At 38.0% G+C, this 24187-nt stretch overlaps 1 protein-coding gene across 1 annotated transcript; it reads left to right on the top strand.

Moving 5' to 3' along the window:
• brd7.L (bromodomain containing 7 L homeolog) lies at positions 1-24187 on the top strand. The gene is given in 16 exon segments (NM_001089123.1): positions 1-129; positions 3652-3854; positions 4408-4531; positions 5350-5404; positions 6491-6635; positions 7989-8099; positions 10519-10700; positions 14063-14192; positions 15294-15369; positions 16597-16698; positions 17714-17849; positions 18522-18633; positions 18751-18865; positions 19740-19883; positions 22241-22384; positions 24057-24187. Coding segments are annotated over 16 exon segments (1917 nt in total). The 5' UTR covers positions 1-56; the 3' UTR covers positions 24122-24187.

Raw genomic sequence — 24187 nt, 5'->3', positions numbered from 1 at the left:
GGCCTATTAGCATCTTGGAACTAGTAGCGACCGTTCTTTGAAGACTGGCGCTCGCAATGGGGAAAAAACATAAGAAGCACAAAGGGGAAAAACATGGATATGAGGGGAAAGGGGATGTACGAGGAGCCGGTAAGATTTGTTTAAAAGATTAGCTTGTTCTTAATAGTCACGAACCTTTTTGTTGTGTTTATTTCGTGCATCCGCATTTCTTTATGCTATCGCAGTATGGAGTGATACTGTGAAACAAATCATTTCCTTTGTTGCGGCCTGGCAATATGGAAGGCAGTGGTGCCCAAGTATTTGCCTGCCGCACGATTGAATTGTCAATTTTTTCCAACAAATGAATCCAGGTATAAGGAAAGACTGTTGTTCAAGGCGTCCCGGTCAACCCGAACAGTTTTTGCCATGTTTCATTGAAGTGCACTCAATTGTGGCTTTGAGTTAAAATGGGATTCTTGGGAAGAGACAGTGGCATAACTGGAAGTGCATTGTTTTATTGGCAATTTACATCTGACCCAGCTAACATTTAAGTTAACGTTTAGTATGTTATAGAACGGCCAATTCTAACCACCTTTTCAATTGGTCTACATTCTTTATTTCTTATAGTTTTTCAATTATTTGCCTTTTTCTTCTGACTCTTTCGAATGGGGGGTCACTGACCCAATCTAAAAGCTAATCCTCTGTAAGGCTACAACTGTATTGTTATTGTTACCTTTTTATCACTTATCTTTCTATTCAGACCCTCTCCTATTCATATTCCAGTCTCTTATTCAAATCAATGCATGGTTGCTAGGGTAATTGAAACCCTAGCAACCAGGTTGCTGAAACTACATACTGGAGAGTTGCTGAACAAAACGCTAAATAACTCTAAAACCACAAATAATAAAAAAGGAAAACCAATAGCAAATTGTCTCAGAATATCACTCTACATCATACTCCAAGTTAACTCAAAGGTGAACAACCCCATATTTTTTTTTTGTAAGCTGGTAACTAGTGTTTCTTTCATGCCATAATGGATTTTCTTTGCTGTGCCTTTCCTCCTGACATGTATATTGTATATATCTATGTTGTATTTGCAGCAATTTAATGTTTTTCTTGTGTTTAACCTATGAAACGACTTTCACAGTTATTTTGTTGCAGAGATGCCCTTGTATCGCCAAAGTTTGTACATCTGCAATTTAGATTCTCGATGCCTCCATTAAAGTTATTACAAGCTCCAACAGTGTAGTTTCCTGAAATACTTGAGAAAAAAAGTTGTAATTAGTATTTGACAATGACTACATTTGAAGGGCAGCCAACAGGGCCGTAAATAGGGGTAGGCAGAGTAGGCACGTGCCAATGGCGACAGGCACGTACCTGCTCTGTCGCCTACCCCATGTCCAGTCCCCTCTCTCTCCGTCTTCCTGCACGCCAGCGTCAACTTGCACATGCACACCGGCGTCAACTTGCGCACGTTCAGCCGGCGCCGCGTCGGCCCAGGTTGCCTAGGGCGCCTGTCAAGTGTTGCCCGGCTCTGGAACTGATGAGTTCTTAGTACTTTCACTTCAATCTGTCATGTATGTTTAATTTGTTAATCAGGTTGGCTAATAACTCTTGAGGTTTTACTGAAACTTTTTCAGATGTGCACATTGGAGTTGTTCACATTTAAATTAACTTTTAGTAGGATTTAGATTTTAGAGAGTGAGTAGCCAGTAGTAAAATATATGTGCTGTTTTCCTGGCGCACTAATGCGCACGTATGGACACAATTTTAGCAACAACTGCAAACCGTTCGCACTGTAGCCACGCCCCTCTCACACACGGCTTTGTTTGCTACTTCATTGCCCAAACTTTTGCGCAATGTGCATAACCAAACCCATCACAAAAGCTCTGTTCAATGCGCAGTATCACGCAAATATACTTGCGTTCGCGCTGGTGAAGGCGCTGGCACTCTTTTGCATCCAATTATGCGATGCGATGTGTTAATAAATAAGCCCCACTGAGTTTAAACACAAGGGTCAAAAAATACTAAATAAAGCTGCAGCAACTGGCTTGCGGTTTGAGGAGGTCTGGAGGTGATGTGCAGCGTGCATGTAGGGTCACAACTGAAGTCGCCCTATAGCCTTTTGTTGAGAACAGGAAGAGAACTTTTTTAATGGTATTTTCACATAAAGCATTTGGAATAAGAAATACTGTGCAGGGTAGATGTATTTTTAGATAGGTATAGAATGGATTTTAAAATTAATAATTTTTAGTTCCTGTTCCTTTAATACAGATAATTACCACGTCAGCTCTGAAACGCATTTGAATTTAATAATCGGCCTTGCAGCATCAGCTTATATTACAGGCAAGCCTCATTTTCTGCTTGATAATTTTTCAACAGCCCCTAAGCTTAACTTTTCATAGCTGCTCCGAGCACACTGAACATGTAAGTGTCCAGGATGGTGACCCCCCCCCCCCTGTGACAAGTTTGAAATCCTGGATCATTGCTGCTATTGAGATGCTGAAACCTAAGTCTTGTACAATAAGTTAAGTATGTGACATATGGAATTTTTAACCATATTAATTTTTAGGTGCTCATTCTCCTTTAAATAAAATACTGTAAATATGTATATGTGTAAATAATTTTTTTTTAAAATGTTTATTTATAAATCCAGTACACAGCCATTCAAATTTTACAAAGGTTAGAATGCAGGTTTTTGCTTACAAAGCATTGTGCTGGAAATTTTTCATAAACCCATTGGGAAAACATAATATGGGGAGTAAGAATAAGCTAAAAAAAGATAAGAAAGGAGAGAAAGCATAAGAAAGGTTTAGAAGGTGTAGGAGGGGGAGAAGGGCAGGTAAGTAATGTGTGGCAAAATAAGAATATTGTTCACTTAAGAGGAAACATTTTAAATAAGTTGTAGCACACTATAATTTCTTGGGTATCTATAAGCATATGTTCATGTTTGTAAGTATCACCATCTTTTTTCATTCTCGCCCTCGTTCCTCCTAGGAAATACCTAGTGTATTACTTGAGTTTCCTTGCACGGACCCAATTTATAGGGTGGTCTGCGCTGTGTCCAGGTATTGGTAAATTTAGAGGGGAAGCCTCTGGCTGTGTAGATTTGCTCCACAAATCTGTGTTTTTTCAACCAGGTAAAAATATATATTTAGATAACATGCATTACCAGTCTTCCCAGAAATAAAAAGTAGCTCAGGGGGATGATTGAAATTTAAATTCTTCTTCTTTTCCAAAATTGATTGTGACCTCTGCTGACTTTAATCCAGTGATAGCAAATCTCTGCACGGATTCTGGAAAGCTACTTTACTGGGATGCATAGTTTAACCACGCCTACTAGGACTAATTTGTCCATAACTAAAACCATTATCAGTGGCACTACTCAGTAAGGATAGGGGCTCAACCCTATTACTTGTTTCCCACACAGCACACAATATTTCGCCTCTTTCATCCGGTGAATCATGTTTGACAGATTCTGTTTAATCCATGTTCTCCAGCTATATCAACTTTCACCTTTTTTTCCTGTGCAGTCCATGATTTTCCAAAGACCAACAGTTCTATCTTAAAGGGGATATAAACCCCCAAAAATGATTTGACATAATGTATATTTAGAATTACTGCTTCTTTCATTAGGCAATTTTTTAATAATGTTTATGTCCTCTTTTGTAGAATATGTAGAAAAACCATTAAAGCTTGTACTGAAGGTTGGCACTGGAGAAGTGAAAGAGTTGTCGACAGCACGTGCCACAGCTCTGCTGCAGGGCTTTCATGAGGATAAGTCTGATCATGACAAACACAAGGAGAAAAAGAAGAAGAAAAAGAAGAAGACTGAAAAAGTTTTAGTACCTAATGAGGAAAAGAAGAAGAAAAAGGTTCTATTTCATTAGTTTTAAAGCAGCATGTATTTTTACATAATCTGTTTTCCTTTGCTTTCAGTTATTTCACAGAGTAAAATGCAAAGATTTGGTCACCCCTTTTCCACATTACATAACTAGTTAAATGTAGTAAACTAGTAAGTGAAATGTAGTAAACTGCTGCTGGAATTTAAACATATATTTGCAAATGTTAATGCACAGTTGCATTTTTATTCACAAATTAAAACCTAGACAAAGAAGATAGTAATTGTGGCATGAGCAAATGTTTGGCCACCCTTCAACTTGTATAATGATAACATGGCTATTAAGGCCTATTGAAGTGTTTGTCACCTGCTGACAGCTGAATAAAATCTGACACCTTAAACTTTGGACTAACTAGTCAACAACTATGGTCTCCTTTAAGCAACTGATCTTTAAGCTAATTGATTCAACACTGTTCTCTAAATGTCCTGTGTAAGATTAGATAAATTTGGTTTTTTTAGTGTTAGTATTTTCAGATTTTTGTTCTTTTTTTTTTATGTCTTATTTTTTTTGTATCTGTTTCATTTAGGACGATAAAAAGAAGAAAGATAGAAATGAAAATGCAGCAAATAAAGAACAAAAGACGCATTCATCTTTAGGTGGGGATATTCCTGCTGTTACTGTGCCAGATTCCTCTCTTTCAAAGCCAGAAGGTAAATAATTCTTCTAAGCCAATGCTGTCCAACACAGGCAGAGTATGGCACACAGGGAGCATATGGAAGGCAGAGTATGACACACAGGGAGCGTAGGGAAGGCACAGTATGGGACGCACAGGAGCGTAGGAAAGGCACACGGAGGCAGACTTTCTTGACTTATAGAGGGCCTGTTTGCCTGTGTATGGGCTCTGTCCGACTTCCTCCCAGAAAGATATCTGAACAAAAATCGCTAACTCTGGGGAAAACATTTCCTTTTGTGCCTGTAATTGCCCTTTGACCCATCTTATTAAATTATGCCTTTTCTGTTGCTTTAGTTTGTATTTGCTTTCCATTTATTTGCATATCTTTATGCTAAGTAATCATTATGTTTCCATTTGTCAGTATCCTCACCAGACAGAGCAGTTCCAAGTAGGGATGCACCGAATCCACTATTTTGGATTGGGCCGAATCCTTAGTGAAAGATTTGGCCAAATACCGAACCGAATCCGAACCCTAATTTGCATATGCAAATTAGGGGTGGGAGGGGAAAAATGTTTTAATTCCTTGTTTTGTGACACGCAATTTCCCTCCCCAGCCCTAATTTGCATATGCAGATTCGGTTCAGCTGGTCAGAAGGATTTGGCCAAACCCCAAACCGAATCCTGGATTCGGTGCATCCCTAGTTCCAAACATTGTAATCATAGTTTTGCTTTGGTCTTTATTAAAAAATTGACAAATTATAACGTCTTTTTAATGTGCCTGTGTTAAACAGCAGTGTAAATTAATAATAGTTAATAATCCTTTAATTTATATATGGTTTTCGTATTTTTATGTAGAAGAGCAAACTCCACTGCAAGAAGCGCTAAATCAATTGGTCAGACAACTGCAGAGGTAAATGCTAATGTTATTAAAGAGAAAAAAGGCGAAAACAACTTGTGGTGTTGTTCATCGCAATTTGTACACACTGGATGGCAAAGCATTTGGATGTTTGTATGTATGGACATTATCCTTTGCAAAGATCGATTTTGTGAACTTCCTGAGATAAGTCATAAGAGTAAAGCTGGCCATAGATGTTGAGATTTTTAAAAGATCAGTTCCTGATCGTGAGACCACGATCTTCTCAGAACGATTGTACGATCGTACGAATTTACCATCAACTAAAAAGACCAATTTGCCAGGAAAACAAAGGGGAGCTGCCTGCTTGGCCCTGCAAACATAGATAGATTGCACTGGGACTGACAAAGATTTTTTGACCTGGCCGATCAATTTCCTGACCGATGTCAGGCGAAAAATCGTAAGATGTACGATCGTTCGAACCCCACTAACCGCACGATAATTTCGAAGGATTGGTCGGGCTTCCCTAAAATCGGTCGTTCGGCAAGAAGAAACGTCGCGTCTATATACTTCGAGCTCAATGTCTGAAGTATATATTGCCTTGTGATTGCCTGCTGTTCTCGGTTTCCAGGGATAGCCTGTTTTATTTTTCCTGGTAAACTTTGTCACTTGATTTTTTAAAAATTCTCAACATCAAAGAAATATTACAATAACTTTTATTACTGTAACAGTTATGGCTATTGTTTTCATTCTGTTTTTTACTTAATAAAAGGTGACTAAAATATATGAAATTGTAAAGATTTGCATATTGCTTATGGCTGGCATATTTTCCCCACATACTTCCCCACATGCTTCTGCCAAGTGCATGTTCCTGCCAAAACATGTTTTCTTTTGTGACCTTATATTGTGCATGCAATTAGATAAAAATACTTTTTTTTTTTATTTTCCACTATTTAAGCATAGTACCCCTTTCTAATGATGTATAGTTCTTTAGTGGACAAAAAAGTGTTATACCCAGCCCATTAATATTTTTTTAAATGCAAAATACTGTTTCATTATTCTGTATGTCAGTGTGTATGTCTATGAATATGTATGATGTGCAGGCTGTGAATGTTTAAATCAGCTGTTATTATTTTCATGCAGAAAAGATCCTGGAGCTTTCTTCTCCTTTCCGGTCACAGATTTCATTGCCCCTGGTTACTCCTTGATAATTAAAAATCCAATGGATTTCAGCACAATGAAGGAAAAGATTCGAAACTGCGAGTATCGGTCAATAGAGGAGTTTAAGGTACGGACCACATAAACATAAAAACATTGGCTATGATAAACTGCAAATTGCAAATGTTGTGCCATTCTGCTGGAACTCTTTCTCTGTGTAGTACTGCCTTAGGTTACACTGCTGCTCTTGTTGATAATCAGACTGAAAATGAGTGTAAACAGTGTTCAGGCTTGATGTCAGTGCTCTTGTATACATGTAGTATTGGATCATCTAAGGCATCGAGGAGGGACAGGCAATATATGATTGACAGCTGAAATCTTTAAATGCATTTATTACAAAGATGGATATTTTAATGAAAAAAAATTATTTGGGTTTTGTGTCTTATTTGGAAAGGACTTTTATTATACAGATTTTTATGTCTGGGTGACGGGTCCCCTTTAACTGGCAGGAGTATCTCTACAGATCTTGAGCTCCTTTTTCTACCTTCGGGATAATAATTTAGCTTGCACTAAATGTGTCACTTAGAGAACACTTAGGTGACTATTCAGCTCCTGTCTCTAACACACAGCTTAAGGGAAACTATCGCGAAAATGAACATTTTATGTAAGCTTCGACATACTGAAGTAAGAAACTTTCTAAATACAATCAATTAAAAAATTCTGCATTGTTTCTGAAATAATCAAATTTATCTTCACTTCCTCTCAGCATCTGTTTCTCTTCATTCTGTCTTCAATCAGCAGTTGGGTCTCTGAAGAATGATCTAATATATCTGATGGGGGGGGGTCTCCCTTTCGTAGCAGATGTATTAGAGCTCACTCAAATAACTGATTCCAATAAAAACAAAATCTGCATGTAGAGAGACAGGAGATTTAATAGAGTGAGCTCTAACTGCTGTTTTTACTTCCGAAACATTTGCCTTCTAACTCTTTCCAGCTTTCAAATGGGGCTAAAACAAGTGCTCTGTGAGGCTACAAATTTATTATTGCTGCTACTTCATGACTCTTCTAGCTATTCAGCCCTTTCATATTCCAGTATCTTATTCTAATCAAGGCATGGTTGCTGGGGTAATTTGAACCCTACTCAGAGACATCAGCAGGAGAGCAGGGGGCTAGGCTTAGGGAACTGTCAGAAACCATTAAAAATCATATATCGTATGTTACATATTTTTTAAATGATGTATATTGCAAAGTTGCTTGAAATTGTTTACTTTTCAAAAAGCTTAAATTATGTTTTTGTGGAGTTCACCTTCAAAAACGAAGAATAAATCTAGACATATATAATAAATTGTTTTTGATTATTTGGTATATATAGTACAGAATACTCTGAGATAACCTTTACTTTAATCTCTTAAGGAATAAATTCCTGTCTTCTTAATGCCAGTTAATTGTGATGCTTTCTGTTTTACAATGAATATCCTTTCAGGAAAACTTCAAGCAGATCTGTCACAACGCCATGATTTACAACAAACCTGGAACCATTTATTACAGAGCTGCAAAGAAGCTGTTAAATTCTGGAATAAAAATTTTAAGCCAGGTAATTATTTGACTAAGTAGAACTGACAACATGTAAAAGTAACCCATTGTGTTGACAAGATAATAGGGTACATAGAATGCATTAATAGTTTTTTTTTTTTTTTTATAGTAATTGTACATTATACAGTGCATGTGCCATTTTTATTTTACTGTGTAGTGGTATTTTCGGGGCGAGGGAGTTTCCTCTGTGAATGTGTGATTTAACACTTCTAAACTGTGATTCTTTCCTAATTTTATGTAAAGCCACAAAAACAGTTCACTCCAGTAAAACATATATATTTTGGGAAGTAAACATTATTGCTGAATCCAAAATTAGTAATATGTTTTTTCTATTTGAAACTACCAAACCGTAAAGCTTTCCCAAAGTTACCAGTTTCAATAACATTTCTGAAAATCACCTCAAAGCTTCCACTTTGCAGCGTGTAATCCTCCACGTGTCATTAGATACTGAGGTGAAACATCCTAATATAAATGCCAGGGGTCTACTGAGCAATATGATGCCAGTTTGATGCATATGTTTATTTTTTTTTATATGGCATGTAGAGACCCTAAAAAAAACCTTGCACATACAAATTTCAAGGCTTACATTTCCACTAATTAAAAACACATTGCTTTTTTCATATGAATAACTGCAAAAAAAAAAAAAGTATGCTGTCTCCTAAAAACCATATCTTTACACATTCTGAGAACTACTAAACTGCAAAGCTTTGAACAAGTTAGTAGTTTTAATGACTGTTCATTCAGCAAGAAAAAATGATTGACAGTGTCAAAGATACAGATAGATCAAGAGAGTTTAAGCAGTAAGTAGTTAAAGGGATACTGTCGTAGAAAAACATGTTTTTTTACAAAATGTATCAGTTAATAGTGCTACTACAGCAAAATCCTGCATTAAAATCGGTTTTTCAAAACAAGAAATGGATTTTTTATATCTAATTTTAAAATTTGCTATGGGGCTAGACATTTTGACATTTCCCAGCTGCCCTCAGGTCATGTGACTTGTGCTCTGATAAACTTCAGTCACACTTTACTGCTGCACTGCAAGTTGGAGTGATGTCATTACCCCTCCCTCCTACAAGCTGCTGTAATGTAAATAGAGCCTTGTCTGCTGAGCCTGTCAATTGAACAATAGGCAGGTATCAAGATAAGCTCCCACTGACACCACTTCAGAAGGACTGGAATAAGATAGTCCTGTGATCACTGCCCCCACTTACGTTTCAAAAATATATATATATATATATATATATATATATATATATATATATATATATATATACATACATACATACATACATACATACATACATACATACATACATACATACATACATACATACATACATACATACATACACACATACATACATACACACATACATACACATATATATATATATATATATATATATATATATATATATATATATATATATATATATATATATATATATACATACACAATTCATTTTGGGCACTGGAAAAAATATTTTATTTAGATAGTTTATTATATTTGTTTACACAAAAATGAATGGCAGAAACACAGGAGTACACTCCCAGGACTGATGACAGGGAATAGAAAAAAAGGATAAAATAAGGAGGACATACTTGAAAACCAGAGGAAGTCTAGGAAGGGTTAAAATAGCTCATGAAAAGGAGGCAGTAAGTAGTTAATGAAAAAAGAAGTATTGCAGGCAGGAAAGGAGCAAGGTCTGTGTGAGGTGGATAGCAGAGGGAACTCACAGCTCCTTTACCTCATCTAGTAACCAGTAAAACTAACTAGGAAGGCAGCAAGGAGAGAAAGTTCCCCCCTCCAAAGGAATGCAGAGAACAAACTTACAGAACGGCAGGAGCTTTGATAGTGTCTGTGGGAGGAGGGGCTGCTAGTGCAGCTGTAGAGCAGGACATAGGAAAGTGAAAGTAATTGCTTCCCTTCAAACCATGTGACCTCTCTCCTCCAAACATCACACGCATGGGCAGAGAGGGGAGGGGGAGTGTACAGCTAGATTCTCATGTCGTAGTGCGACCTGGCTTTTCATTACAGAGTGGCTGCCTCCAAGCACACAGGTAATGCTGTGCCTGCTGTTAGAGCAGCACAGGATGAATGTGTAATGAGCAGAAATGGAAGCCCGCATGACAAAATACAAACTAAAATAACTTATGCATGGATTTGTGGATTAACATTTTATTTGCCAGACAGTGTTTATGGATGTGTGTTTTTTATAAAAATGCAAAAAAAAAAAATATTTAAATGACGACAGATTCCCTTTAACTACTTTAAAAAGTGCTGTTTCTGTGGAATTGGGGGGAGCGGAAGCCAGATTGTAGTGGTACTAGAAGGGAGTTAAATGTTCGTGAGAATTCATTGTGTACATGTTGTTCAAGTAGTTTGTAGTTTGTTTTTTTTGTTTTTTTTTTACTTTCAGGAGAGAATTCAGAGCCTAAAGCAGAGTATAGAGTTCATGTCTGATCTACAAAACAGCGGTAAGGAGAAAGACAAATGGGATCCGCAGGTTAGTGGGGATGGAACACAGGAACCACAGAAAGATGAATCAATGGATACAGATGAAGTGGCCACTTTCAGAAGCCCTGTGAAAGATCAGAAAAGGTATGGCCTCTTATGAACAAACTTAAAAGGCACCTATCACTGAGAACATTTTTCCCCACCAGAGTTTGGGCAAATGTGACATAGAACTGGGGGGTGCTACACCAATCCCACGTCACACTCATGCATATAATGAATGAACTGTAGCACTTGTTCTTTATGGAGCCTATTTGTGATTACTTGAGCTTTTCAGCTTGAACAATCATAAAAAGAACCCCATGTAAATTTATGTACTCACACTGGGTTTCGGGCCAAAAAAGCTTGGGTATTTTCCCCGAACAGACTATTTTTAGGTGGTATGTGCCCTTTAAACAAACCCCCACATAAAACAGAGTCAAAGTGCAAAATATGTAGTTATTTACTGTAAACTTGTATAGAGAACAAAACTGAGTCTGTAGCCTCCAGGCTGCCATATAGTTAAGCTCTGTCACTACTATCCATTGATTTGTTGGTCATCTCTTTCCGCTTCACAAAGTAGGAGACCTAAACAAATGTATTTATTTGAAAGTTAAAATGCCCTGAAATCAAAAGGAATGAATAAAAAAAAAATCCCAATATCCCCTTCACCCTCAACATCCAATAGTGCTTCCTCGGGAGCAGTTGTTAAAACCACCCACTGCTCCCTAGTAGGAAATGCTGTAGAACAGGGCTGTCCAACTGGCGGGCCGCATGTGGCCCGTGACCCCCATTTATGTGGCCCTCCACATCAAAGTCTGCCTGCTGTCTCTGCTTACCATTTGTAAACTTTAAAAGGTATCACTACACAGATCAACTGTATTGTTTAAAACTCAAATTCACACTGTAATCACCTGTATTGTTCACACTTGTGACACCTCTATTGTTCACACCCCTAAAGACCTGTACTGTTCACACTTGAGACCCAGACTGCAACTGCCCACATTGTTCACCTGTTCACATCTTATTCAAAATGCTAATGGGGCACCAGCACTGTGTCACTGTATGTAGTACATTTTAGAGTGGTCCTGATAGGTTTCCCTGTCTCCTGCTCTGTTCTGCCTCCCTATTCTCCCTGTGTGTGCCATACTTTGCCTGTTAGGGGCCCCTAAGGTGTTTAATCATATGCTGGGGTACTGTATTATACACAGGGGAGGAGGAGGCATATGGATTTAAGGGTATGTCTTAATAGGACTTAACTTTTTTCACATGTAGGTGGCATCCCTGCCGGGCCAACATAGTTTGGCAACCTAGGCTTCAATTAGCGCCCCCCTGTCCTGCATTACCATTTCCCCAGTGAGCACCAACTATCTGTTTTTGTTAGTGTGCTATCAATGTGGACATGGTCTTGCGGTAACATGGGTGTGGTTTAAAGTGGGTGTGGTCTAAAAACAGGGAGTGGCTAACACTTGGCTTCCATTATCCGCCCTCCACCATGGCCCTCTGTACCATATAAATTGGACAGCACTGCTGTAGAATATATGTTTTGTGTCCCTTAAATGTAGAACCCTTTATCCACAGAATGCATATTCTACAGTCCTTGCCATTTTAAGGGTTACATCTGGGTGTGTAGCTTCTAAAATGTAGTGGAAACTTTGTGCTTTTCTAACTAATAAATCTCTAAAAATTCTCCATTTCCCCCCCTAAAACTTGATTTTGTGAGAAAACACAACTCAACCTTTAACCGCCAGCAGAATTTCACATTTTGGTTACGCGAAATGCCAGCCATTTTTTAAACATTTGTGCTCTCTCACTTTAGGGGCATTTTCTGAGGGGAAACCTATAGTTTACCTAGGAAAACTATACATTGTTTTTTTTTCAGGAGAAACTGAGCTTTCTAAATCTGCCTGAGTTTTCATGTATTTCCACCTCTGCAAAAAGATTTATAATGCTAAATAAAAAAAAAAAAAAATGAAAAATTTCTATTTTTCACAATATATGAATTTATACCAGAAAAATATTTCATTTTACGAATGAAAATCCAACTGATTTGGAAAGCCTCATATCTCTCGAACGTGCCAATACCAGATAAGTATAGTTTTAGGCAGATTTAGGACTTCTGTACAGCAAAAACTCCCGGCAGTATATTACCGAATTTTGAAAGCAGAAGACAGAAAATGGCATACTTTAGATTCCAAGGCCACAAAATCCTGAAACATTAGGTTTACCCCAGAAACCCATATATTTTTGAAAAGTACACATTCTCCTGATTCCAAAATGGGTAACTATGTCTCTCTACTCCTAATTACCAAACATCAAAGCTTGTCTGAACGTAGTGGTTTTTATAAAAATGTATCAAAATTCTGAAAAATCACTTCAAAGGTTTTATTTTGCTACTCTGCATATCCCACACTGTAATAGGTACCAAGAAAAAGCACCCTGAATATGATTGTCAGGGGTCCTCTGAACAGTTTGATGACCATTGTGCATAAGTTTACCAATTTATCTGGCATTTACAGACCCCAATATGAAGTTAGCACATCCAAATTGTCCAGGACTTTACTTCAGCTACTGAAAAATCAACACGTTGACTGCATTTTTTGTGGGGTAAAAACACAGAAATATATGTTTACCCCCCCCCAAAACCATATATTTTTGGAAAGTACACATTCTACCCAATCTAAAATGGGTACCCATGCCTTTCTGTTCCAAACTACCAAGTCGCAAGGCTTTTCCAAAATTATCGGTTTTGGTGAAATATCTGAAAATTGCCTCAAAGCATCAACTTTCCAACACCATATTGCCCACGAATCATTACGTACCAAGAAAACGCACCCTAAATATGATTGCCAGGGGTCCACTGAACAGTTTGGTGCCCAATATGCATAGGTTTAGCAAAGTATCTAGCATTTAGAGGCCCCAAAATGAAGTTAGCGCATAAAAATAGTCCTGTGGGTAACTTCAGCTAATGAAAAAATCAACACATTGACTGCATTTTTTGTGGGGTAAAAACACAGAAGAATAGGTTTACCCCCCCAAAACCATATATTTTTGGAAAGTACACATTCTACCGAATCTAAAATGGGTACCCATGCCTTTCTACTCCAAACGAGTCGCAAGGCTTTCCCAAAATTGTCGGTTTTGGTGAAATATCTGAAAATTGCCTCAAAGCTTCAAATTTCCAGCATCATATCGCCCATGAATCATTATGTACCAAGAAAAAGCACCCTAAATATGATTGCATGGGGTCCACTGAACAGTTTGGTGCCCATGGTGCATAGGTTTACCAAAGTATCTGGCATTTAGAGGCCCCAAAATGAAGTCAGCGCATATTCAGCTACTGAAAAATCAACAAATTGACTGCATTTTTTGTGGGGTCAAAACACAGAAATATGCAATAAGAAGCCATACAATAAGATGCCTCTATCGTGCATTATTTCTTTATATTCTGATATGAAATTTCTTTTCAGAAAAGAAAAAGATTTGCAGGAAGACAAACAGAAGCAAAGTGAAGCAGCAACTGAGAAGGAGCAAGAGCAAATTGACCAGATAATCAAGGAGTCATTTGGCAAGCTCTCAAAGAGAGTGGTAAATAGCCAGGTGAGCACGGTCTAATTTTACATTTGCACACCTGTTGTTGTGAATACATGAGTACATAATCTTCAGTTTGCCCTAGTATATCTATGAATTGTGTGAAACTAGGATCCATTATCTGGAAACCCGTTATCCAGATAGCTCTGAATAATGGAAAAACTGTCTCCCATAGAGTCCATTTTATCCAAATAATCCCAATTTTTTAAAATTTTTCCTTTTTCTCTGTTCTAATAAAAACAGTACATTGTACTTGATCCAAACTAAGATATAATGAATCCTTGCTGGAAGCAAAACAAGTTTACATGATTTTCTAATAGACTTAAAGGCGAAGGAAATCCAGTCGGCGCAAAAACCCTCCCCCCCTCCCGTGTGTTGTCCATCCTCCCCCCTGGCCTACCTGTCCCGCTGGGCAAATGCCCCTAACTTGTTACTTACCCTTCTGCTCCGGTCCAGTCCACGGAGTTCACCGGCACCATCTTCTTCCACGCAATCTTCTTCCTGCTTTGACCGGCGTTTTGGCGCATGCGCAGTAGGAGCATTTCGCTGGTACGGATCTACTGCGCATGCGCCAAAAGTCACAAAGTTTTCCGATTTCACTTTGTGACTTTTGGCGCATGTGCAGTAGATCGTACCGGCGAAATGCTCCTACTGCGCATGCGCTGGTCAAAGCAGGAAGAAGATCGCTTGGACGAAGATGGCGTCGGTGAACTCCATAGACTGAACCTGCGCAGAAGGGTAAGTAACAAGTTAGGGGCATTTGCCCAGCGGGACAGGTAGGCCAGGGGGGAGGATGGGCAACACACGGGAGGGGGGGAGGGTTTTTGCGTCGACTGGATTTCCTTCTCCTTTAAGTCTACGTGCATGGCAGTTGGTGGTTTTTCCTGCAAGAACGTAGTACCTATGTTCTTGGCAGTTAAAGGGTTAATATCTGAAAGGATAACTACAATCTCAAGAGAATAAGAAAGTTGTGTAATCCTAAAAGTGAAACAAGGAATTGAAAATCTGGTTTTGTCAACTTCAAATTTATTTTGTAGCAGATCAATTTATTTTAGTGTAATTTGTCAATAGTTACTTTGGCTTTTCTGTATTGTACTAATTCTGTTGCAGTTCGAATTTGAGAGAAGAAAGTCGGATGGGACTACTACACTTGCACTTCTAAGTCCTGGAGACCTGTATCCTGCTGGTATGTAACTGCTGCATATACGGCTCCATAAAAGCATCAAAAAATGTTTAAATGGCATGCTTTGAAAATGTTGTGCAGAAGGCTGAAATGTTAGGTCATGTTGAGGTGTCCCCTCCAGAGGCACGAAGGGCGTCCCATCCAGCCTACTAGCCCACCAGGGTGAGTAGTTACACCTGTCGTTGGGAGTTTTCTAGATGACCGGTTTCCAGAAAAGTGTTCACATACCTCTATTAAAATCTTTCCTGATTCTAATGCATTTTTATAATGTAAGCAACTGTGATCAGAGAATGAAAACATTTTTGTAGCCTATTTTATTATATTTTCTGGGCATCTATGAAGGCCCCTTGAGAGAGGACCCTACCTAACAGGATTTTCAAATTTGTCCTATAGATATCGGGATGATGTTTTCCAGATATTAGGTCCATACATGGGTTAACTAGCTGCTGACTCCATCTGAAGGGACTGAATCTGCAGCTTTAATCTGCCTATGTTCCCCCTCAATCCCCATAATGTAACTTTTGTGTACTGGAAACCAAAACTGTACTGCAAATTTAAGAGTAGAGTTCACCTGTCCTGTGAGTTTAGAGAGATTTATGGTGCATTAATCCTGTGCAATGGGTAGATAGTACTACTAATGGCGAACTACAGCCTAAGTCATATGAAAAACTTTTTTTTTTTTTTTTATATTGTAAACTTGCTGTACAATCTCAGTTGTTCCATTATCTCGATAACTGTAATGATACAAACAGTAGTCCACAGCAGCTCTTCATCTTGGATCTTGTCTTGATTATCCGTGGCACTGCAAATTTTCAGTAAAGTTACTGCTAACAAGCTAAGCTTAAGGTTTGTCTTGAATAATAAGGGAGCTTACATCAGCCATAGAAACCACAATGTGCGCCATAATGTATTGATAATCGTACCTGCAAGTGTTTCTATACTGTCAAGTAATGTCAATCAACCATGTACCGTGCAATAATTTTATGAATTACATATCTACAGTATATTGTGAGTCTGCCCTAATCTCCGGTAACTGACATTAGCACAGAGCATGTGCTGGGAATTGGGAAAAAAACTAAGGAACTAGTGGGGTATCTTCAGAGGCAAAGATCTCTATTGCTAGAGGGTTGTGGTTGTCTTGGGCAGGTAAAAAACTAAAACATTATGTGAGGCATTTCTAGCCTATTTTTGGTGAATTTTAGTTCTTTAAAAATGTATTTATTTTTACAGAAGCAGGGCATGGCATCCTTGGATCCACAGCAGGCAGGCTGCAAGCAGGAGTTAATTCACTCCAGGGGTTCAAAGAAGATAAACGCAACAAGGTCACTCCAGGTTAGTCAAAGGAAAAAAACTGTAAATGCTGTCATTGAACCTTCAAAAATGTTATGCAAGAAGTCACCTTCTCTGCCACAAATATTCTTTTTTTAAACAAGATACTAACACATTTAGCCCACCTGAACCCGCTTGTGAAACTTGGGATTCATGGAAAATATACACCCTTCCCCCTACTGTGAACCCAATCAAATTTTTTTTCCTGTACAATGCTGGTACTGGGTGGAGGGGTGGGCAGGGTTTTATATCTTCACTTGCACAAGGCAGAACCACCATGACACCATTTAACTTATTTTTCCCAGGCATCCCTAGAACTGACACATGCACAGTAAAGTAAAATCAGGAAAGGTCTGCATTTTTTTCCTGAAAAGGAGCTTGCAGCTCCAATCAGGGAAATATACTTACATTTAATTAACTGTCTGTCTTAACACTTAGCAGCCTTCAGCTTTTTTATGTTTTTAAGCTGTATCTTTTTATATTGCATGCATATATTGGCAAACTTTGATGAGCTCCTCTAGAGCATAAGCATTGACCATGGGTTTTAATCTGTCCTAGAATTCTTATTAAATTGTACTAATACTAAAATTGCTACTCTGCTTAACATCAAAAATGTTACTGTAGCTTAAAAAAAAAAGTTACTGTAGCTGTGATGTAGATTTGAGTGAGCACAAGGAACAGTAACATAAAAACAGGAGCTAATTACGCCAGTTTATGTTCCTATTCGTCATAAAAATAGTAGCAACCAAGGTTCTAAAGGATTTGTGACTGAATCATTCGTATTCCCCTAAATATGCCAAAATGATCCATGTGAGCAGCTGCATCGTGTTTGTGGCCAAGTTCCCACTACCTTGAGCAATCAGTATAACATTCCTTTGAAGATTATTAAATACATTGTGGAAACTGTTCTGGTATTTCAAGTTTCAAAATTAAACTGCACAGCTTGATTTTTTGTCCTTCAGTTTTACAAGGCATTTTGCATTATTTTGTTAAATATGTTTTCATAATTAATCCATAGTGTTGTACTTAAATTATGGGCCATTCACATCCTATGCCCCATGCTATGACTCAACATTTGCAAATGTCGGCAAAGATGACTCTGATTTAATCTACTCAACCTATGGAGAAGAGCCTAGCCTTCAAGGAACATTCAGGTAATTCTTCAACTTTGTTCTTTAGCTGTCTTAAAATCTATGTACATTTCTACATCAGAAAGTGATCATATTATCACATTTTTTTTACTTATATAGTTTTTTTGGCATACCAAGTCATTTAAAATGCATGCAAACTTAAATAGGCTGTAGTTTTAAAAAAATAAATAAAAAAAATCTCCTGTTAATCAGATTAATCCGATTATTGGCCACCCGCAAAGCAATAGCAACAAAGTCTGTAATTCCCTACCATGACCGAAATAATGTTGAAGTGAATGCCGTATATAGTGTTTGAGTCAGGAATTGCTACTAACCAGAACATGACAAAGCAACACTTACAAATCTGGTCACATGGGCACTTAATTGACCCACCATGGCAATGCAGCATATCGCTGAGAGTCAATGTAGCATTATAAATGTGTACAGTCACCCATGTATTCTTAGCCTAGATCCCTTAAATCAGGGGTCCCCAACCAACGACCCGCAAACAGTCCTGAACTGGGCCGCCAAACAATGAATGTGGCGCGCCCAAATTGGACGCCGACCCCCTCTGAGTAATTTATTTTAACAATAGTTTTTCTGGTAACATTCTGTTCGCATACTATCATTCTACCTTGTTTGTATACTAATGAATTCTGTTCTGATTTTAAAATAATGCTATTTGTATACTGATAGAATCCAGGAGTTTTTAGAGAACACGCTTGAAAAACCTTACGGGATGGCAGACTGTATACTTGATGCTTTCACAGATGGAGAGTACTCAAGAACAGAAAGGGACAAGAGTACAGTAAGTTTATCTAATTTGCTTGTAATTTATTTTGTCTTTATTCCAAAAGGCATAAAGTGCTTAACAGCAATGTTCTTTGTTCAATGGTTTTTTTTTGTTTTTTTTTTTTTATTAAAGGAAACTGTTGGCAAATGTTCAGGAAGGCAGGGGCTCACCAATGCACAAGACCAGTTTGCTTGTCTGAAGAACGTGTTTGGTTTGGGTATATTTGATGAAGTCTTGGACTCAGAAGGTATGTATCCTGTTTAACTGCACACAGATAAGTTGAATGTATGAACGTTTTCATGTATGTATATTTATCTCTCTAGCCTGAATGGGACTACTCTTTACACTTAAATGCCTGGGTGCCTGTATTATGATGCCATAATATAAAGACATTTAGCCACACTCTTAGGTCCTGTGAAAAAAAAGATAAATATTTATTCTAAAATCCAACGTTTTGGTAACTTAATGTTTGCTTGTCCCTGAGAAAGGTCACAAGAATGGTTTTAATAAAGACAAATATATTGTGTTAACTTTTCTTAGTCATTGAAGTTAATTAAAGAAAAACTGAAATTTCAGAATAAAACATCTTTGATTAATTCCCATTTTAAGGGGTGGTTCACCTTTAAATCAGCTTTTAATATGATGTAGAGATTGATATTTGGAGACAATTTGCAATTGTTTTCTGCAGGCTGAGGTCAGTCCTCACTGAGCCTAACTCCGCAGTTTTAAATCCTGGTTTGTGATCAGACCAACCTATGATCGGTGGGTGATAGTCTAGAGACCTCGGTATTCCACATACTTTCCATTCCACAAAGCAGTTTAGAATTAGATAACTTTAACTGCATAAGGCTTATGGAAATGAAACCCTGTTTCTAAAATATATTTAGAATATTGGAAATCACACTAAAGACACAAGGCTGTATACAAGTTGTAATTTGTCATTGGATAGATGCAACATGTAAAATATATGTTTTCAAGTTTTTGATGACTTGTGTATTATAATTCTAAACGTGTACTTTGCTGTGACATTTTCAGGGCAATAGTGATGTGATGTACAGCCCAGCAGCAAAGTGTTTGGTAGCACTGAGGTTTTGAAAATAAAATCTCCAATTTCATTGCAGAAGCAGAAAAGATTCAACAAAAGCTTGATGAGACTACAAGGCTCCTTCAAGAATTACAGGAGGTTCAGTATGATCGTTTAAGTACAAAGCCTCCTCCAAATATGGTCTGTCTGCTGGCACCATCTGCAAAGGAACTCCAGATTGGTATGTATGTCTACAGTTGCACTGTGAAGTCAGAATTCTGTTAACTTTAGTGCATAGATGTCAAACTACAGGCTATATGCTGTTGCTGAGCTACTGTTACCAGTATCAAGGACATAACAGCGCTCTGCGCCCCCCCCCCCCCGCCAAAAAAATATTGGGAGGGCCCAGCATGCATACGGACCCCTGTGCGCACCCTGATACACCCAACCCCCCCTCTCGATTGCAACACAACAGAGGAAACAGACCCTGCCGCTCAGAGCCACCCCCTGCGCGCGACCACAGGGTCTGCTACCTCTATTGTTACGTAGGAGGAGTTACGTAGGAGTTGAAGTTAATTGCCATCTAAACGGCCAAAGGTCATAGATTTATACTTTTGTGTGTTATACACAAGACTTTAATATGCTACTAACAAGGGTCCTTTTATGTACAGGTAGGTAACACTAAAGGAAATACTAACCTTTTGATACATATGGCTTGCCTTGTTTGTAAAACTGAGACAATGGAGATCCTTGTGGAGGAGTCTGCACCCCCCCCCCCCATACTGAAAAGGTCTTTGTCCATGCTATGTTATTCATAATATAAGGTTGTTGCAAGCAATGGCAGTAAAGATCAGCAAGGAATCATGCAGTATTAATAAGGATATGGAATCAATGGAGGGGAGGGGGATTCTTCCTCTTTACAAAACACTGTTAAGGTTTCATCTTACATATGTAGTAAAGTTTCAGTCTTCAGTGCTCAAAATGAACATTACTGACAAAACTACTAAGCTGATAAAGGGAGCCAGTGTTAAGGGGCGATACAGTCACTATAACTGTATTTAATAAACTCTGATGCGGGTTTGAGAGTTGTGAAGCTGTAGATTTCTTTTCCAGAATGAGATGTACTGGAAACAGATGATTTTAGGAAAGGATTAAATGCCTTTTTAGCAAGAGAAATTAGCTCTTTGTATTAAAATATCCAAATGAGGTGAATTGGAAATGGCTTCCAGTGAGGTATCTTCACATACTTCTGCAACAGCCATCAGACAAACTAAAGCCTAACTAAAGAAGTAGGCTAGAAATGTTGTACCTTATGTTTTGGACTTCTATACCAGCCCAAGGTAACCACATCCCTTTAGCAGCAAAGATCTGTGTCTCCAAAGATGCCCTAGTAGCCCCCCCCATCTTCTTTTCTGCTGATTCACTGCACACGCTCTGTGCTGCTGTCGCTTACTGAGTTGAAGGACCGACTTCTATGTGTATACAGTACACATGGAATATAAATGTGAGGCTGATTAGTAATTAATTAATAGAGATAATTACTACATGTCGGCTCAGAAACCAGAACGGTTAGCATCAGAATTAAATAAGCAGCCCTGTAGCATCCGCTTATATTACAGGCCAATCTCTTATTCAGCATGATAATTCGCAACAACCCCTAACCTTCGCTTCTCAACAGCTGCTCAGAGCCCACTGAGCATGCGAGTGTCACAGACCCTTTCCAAGATGGTGGCCCCCTGTGACGAGCTTAAACTTTAGGCTGGTGCAATAAGTTAAGTATATAAAATATGGTATTTTTATACATATTAAGTTAGGTTAAAAAAAGACACACGTACATCGAGTTGAACCTTTTGACTCTATTTAACCTGCCTAACTGCTGGTTGATCTAGAGGAAGACAAAAAAACCCATCTAAAGCTTTTCAAATTGCCTCAGAGTGAGAAAAAAAAACCTTCCTGACTCCAAAATGGCAATTGGACTAGTCCCTAGAGTAGACCAACTTGTACTATGAGCTATCTTGGACAGTTTTGTGTCATCTGCAAACACTGATACATTACTTACAATACCCTCCCCTCATTAATGAACAAGTTAAATAAAAGTGGACCCAATACTGAGTCCTGTGGACCCCACTCAGAACCTTGCTCCAAGCTGAGAATGACCATTAACAACCACCCTCTGTACCTGATCCTGTAGCCAGTTTCCAATCCATGTGCAAACTACTTTAAGCCCAACAGACCTTCGTTTAGAAAGCAGTATTTTGTGGGGCACAGTATCAAATGCTTAGGCAAAATCCAAATAGATCACATCTACTGCTCCCCCACTGTCGAGCATCTTACTTACCTCATCGTATTAATTTTTAGGGTTTAGTTCTTCTTTAAATAAAAAGACATGTCCATCAAATTCCAACTATAATTGTTTGGATATTTATTGTTAACACATAATCACATCTTTGCTTTTCCTAAATGACATCTGCTACTTAAGGTAATGTAAGTAGTGTAAAAGAGAAGGACTGATATGCTGTATTTCTTAATACAACAATGTCTAGAATTATCAGATAAATATTTATCAATATTCAAAAATTTCCCATTTTGTATTTCCAGCGGAGCGAGTGAATGACAATCTTAAGTTGCTAGCTCAGCAGGTACAGCCAGGGGATATTGTCAGCATTGCCGGACTCCGAAAGGCAATGGGCATCACTCTTCCTTTCCTCAATGCAGAAGAATCAGAAGTTGACCTAACAGATGGTATGCTTGCTAATTAAATGGGATAGATAAACCTATTATTCTAGATTCAAGGACCCATTTTGCTGATCATAGTTTGTTTAGCCTTGTATGCCACAAGTGGATTCCATTTTTTTTTTAGCTCTCAGTAAGTTTTCACAGCTACCTGCTTTAAAATAAGATACTGTAGTTCTATCTCTTAGTAGAATCCTCAACTTAAATATACCACTAGCTTCCTTTGGTAGCTGTAAACGATGTTGTTGACATCTACAGTAAATGAGAAATGATACTATCCAAAGATGTGAAATCTAATTAGATTTCAGAATACAAAATAGTGCTAGTAAAACATACAAAATGATTTCATTAGAACTTCATTCGTTCATTTATATATCTGAATGTTTATTTAAAACTTCAATAAAAACAAATTGAAAAAGAAAAAGAACTTCATTCATAACCACTGACAGATATCAGGTGGTTCACTACCACCCCAACCTTGCTTTGTGTGTTCAACCTGGCCTCAGAACAATGGGCATGTAACAGTATAACTGTCCATGACACCTTTTCTAAAGGATTCAGCTTATTCAACTGAGGAGCTCAGTGTTTCATTACTGCTACACTGCTCTCTTAAAGGCAATGGGCTGAAGGGGACTAAGCACATATAGGGGGTTATTTTTATTTATAGATAGATACAGCTGTGTTTTCTCAAAAAAAATAAATGTTTTTTTGCCTTCCATCATTTTCATGTGTTTTACAGTGATTTTTGTTCAAAACTCAATAAATTCGAGGTATCAAGAGTTTTTTCCCCTGAGTTGTGAGTTTAATTGAGGTAGAAAAAAAATCTCAAGCTTGATAAATAACCTCCCTAATTTATGAACATGTGAGACAATACTTCTGCATTGGTTTCAGTGTGAATTGCTGGTGTAATTAATTTGAAATTGTTTTCACCTACATTTTCTGGCACTTACAAAATGCAAATGTTTTATCACCAGTGATTATCAGTGCCAGGTATTTGCATTTAAATAAGGAACAGTCTTTCACCAGAATGTGCTTATGAATTGAGAAATGGTCAAAACTGCCTATGCTGCCATTCACTTTAAGGACTACAACACAGTTGACTGTAGTAGTGGTGTTGGTAAAGTGCCCCTGTTACTGCTGACTAGGTATTTATCAATCAGTGACAACTAAAATGTCATTGCTCCTGATAAATACCAAAAGAGAAGCGCAATGGGCGTTTTATATGTAGAGGTGATACTGTATGGGTTACTTTGCCTCTTTGGCGTCTCCTCTTCTGTGGACCAAATTACCAAAAATAACATTGCAACACAACAAATATAAATCACTGTGAGTAAAACAATATTATTAAAAGCAATTATACCCAGAACTGTATGTGGCAAAGCAACAGACTGACAACAACATAAAACGTACATTTGAGGTTTTGGGTTACACTGCAGGGAAAAACATGTTGCTTGGTATATTTGATTACTATAACACTGCTAAATTGCCATGCCACAAACTTTTATGTTGATGATAGTATCCCTTCAAATCTTTGTGTGAATCTGTAGGAAAGGTCACACATGAGGCACTGGTAACTTCATCATATCCTCCCTTTAGGTAACACGAATTCTGAAATATTGCATGGAGCTCAGATTGTGTGTATGTATAATGTAGCATTCATTCTTTTACTTTTCCTTTGCAGCAGATACAGAAGAAAATACCAGTATCCTCAGACCTACAAGTGATTGCCCCCTCGTGGGTACATAAAGAAACTACAAAGACCTGTACATACCACTGTCATCCAACTGTAATAAATTTCAGAATTTTATTAAA

This window comes from Xenopus laevis, chromosome 4L (assembly GCF_017654675.1).
Source record: "Xenopus laevis strain J_2021 chromosome 4L, Xenopus_laevis_v10.1, whole genome shotgun sequence".
In the NCBI taxonomy this organism is placed as follows: domain Eukaryota; kingdom Metazoa; phylum Chordata; class Amphibia; order Anura; family Pipidae; genus Xenopus; species Xenopus laevis.
Note: the sequence above shows the minus strand (reverse complement) of the source record. Positions and strands in the feature narration are given on the sequence as shown.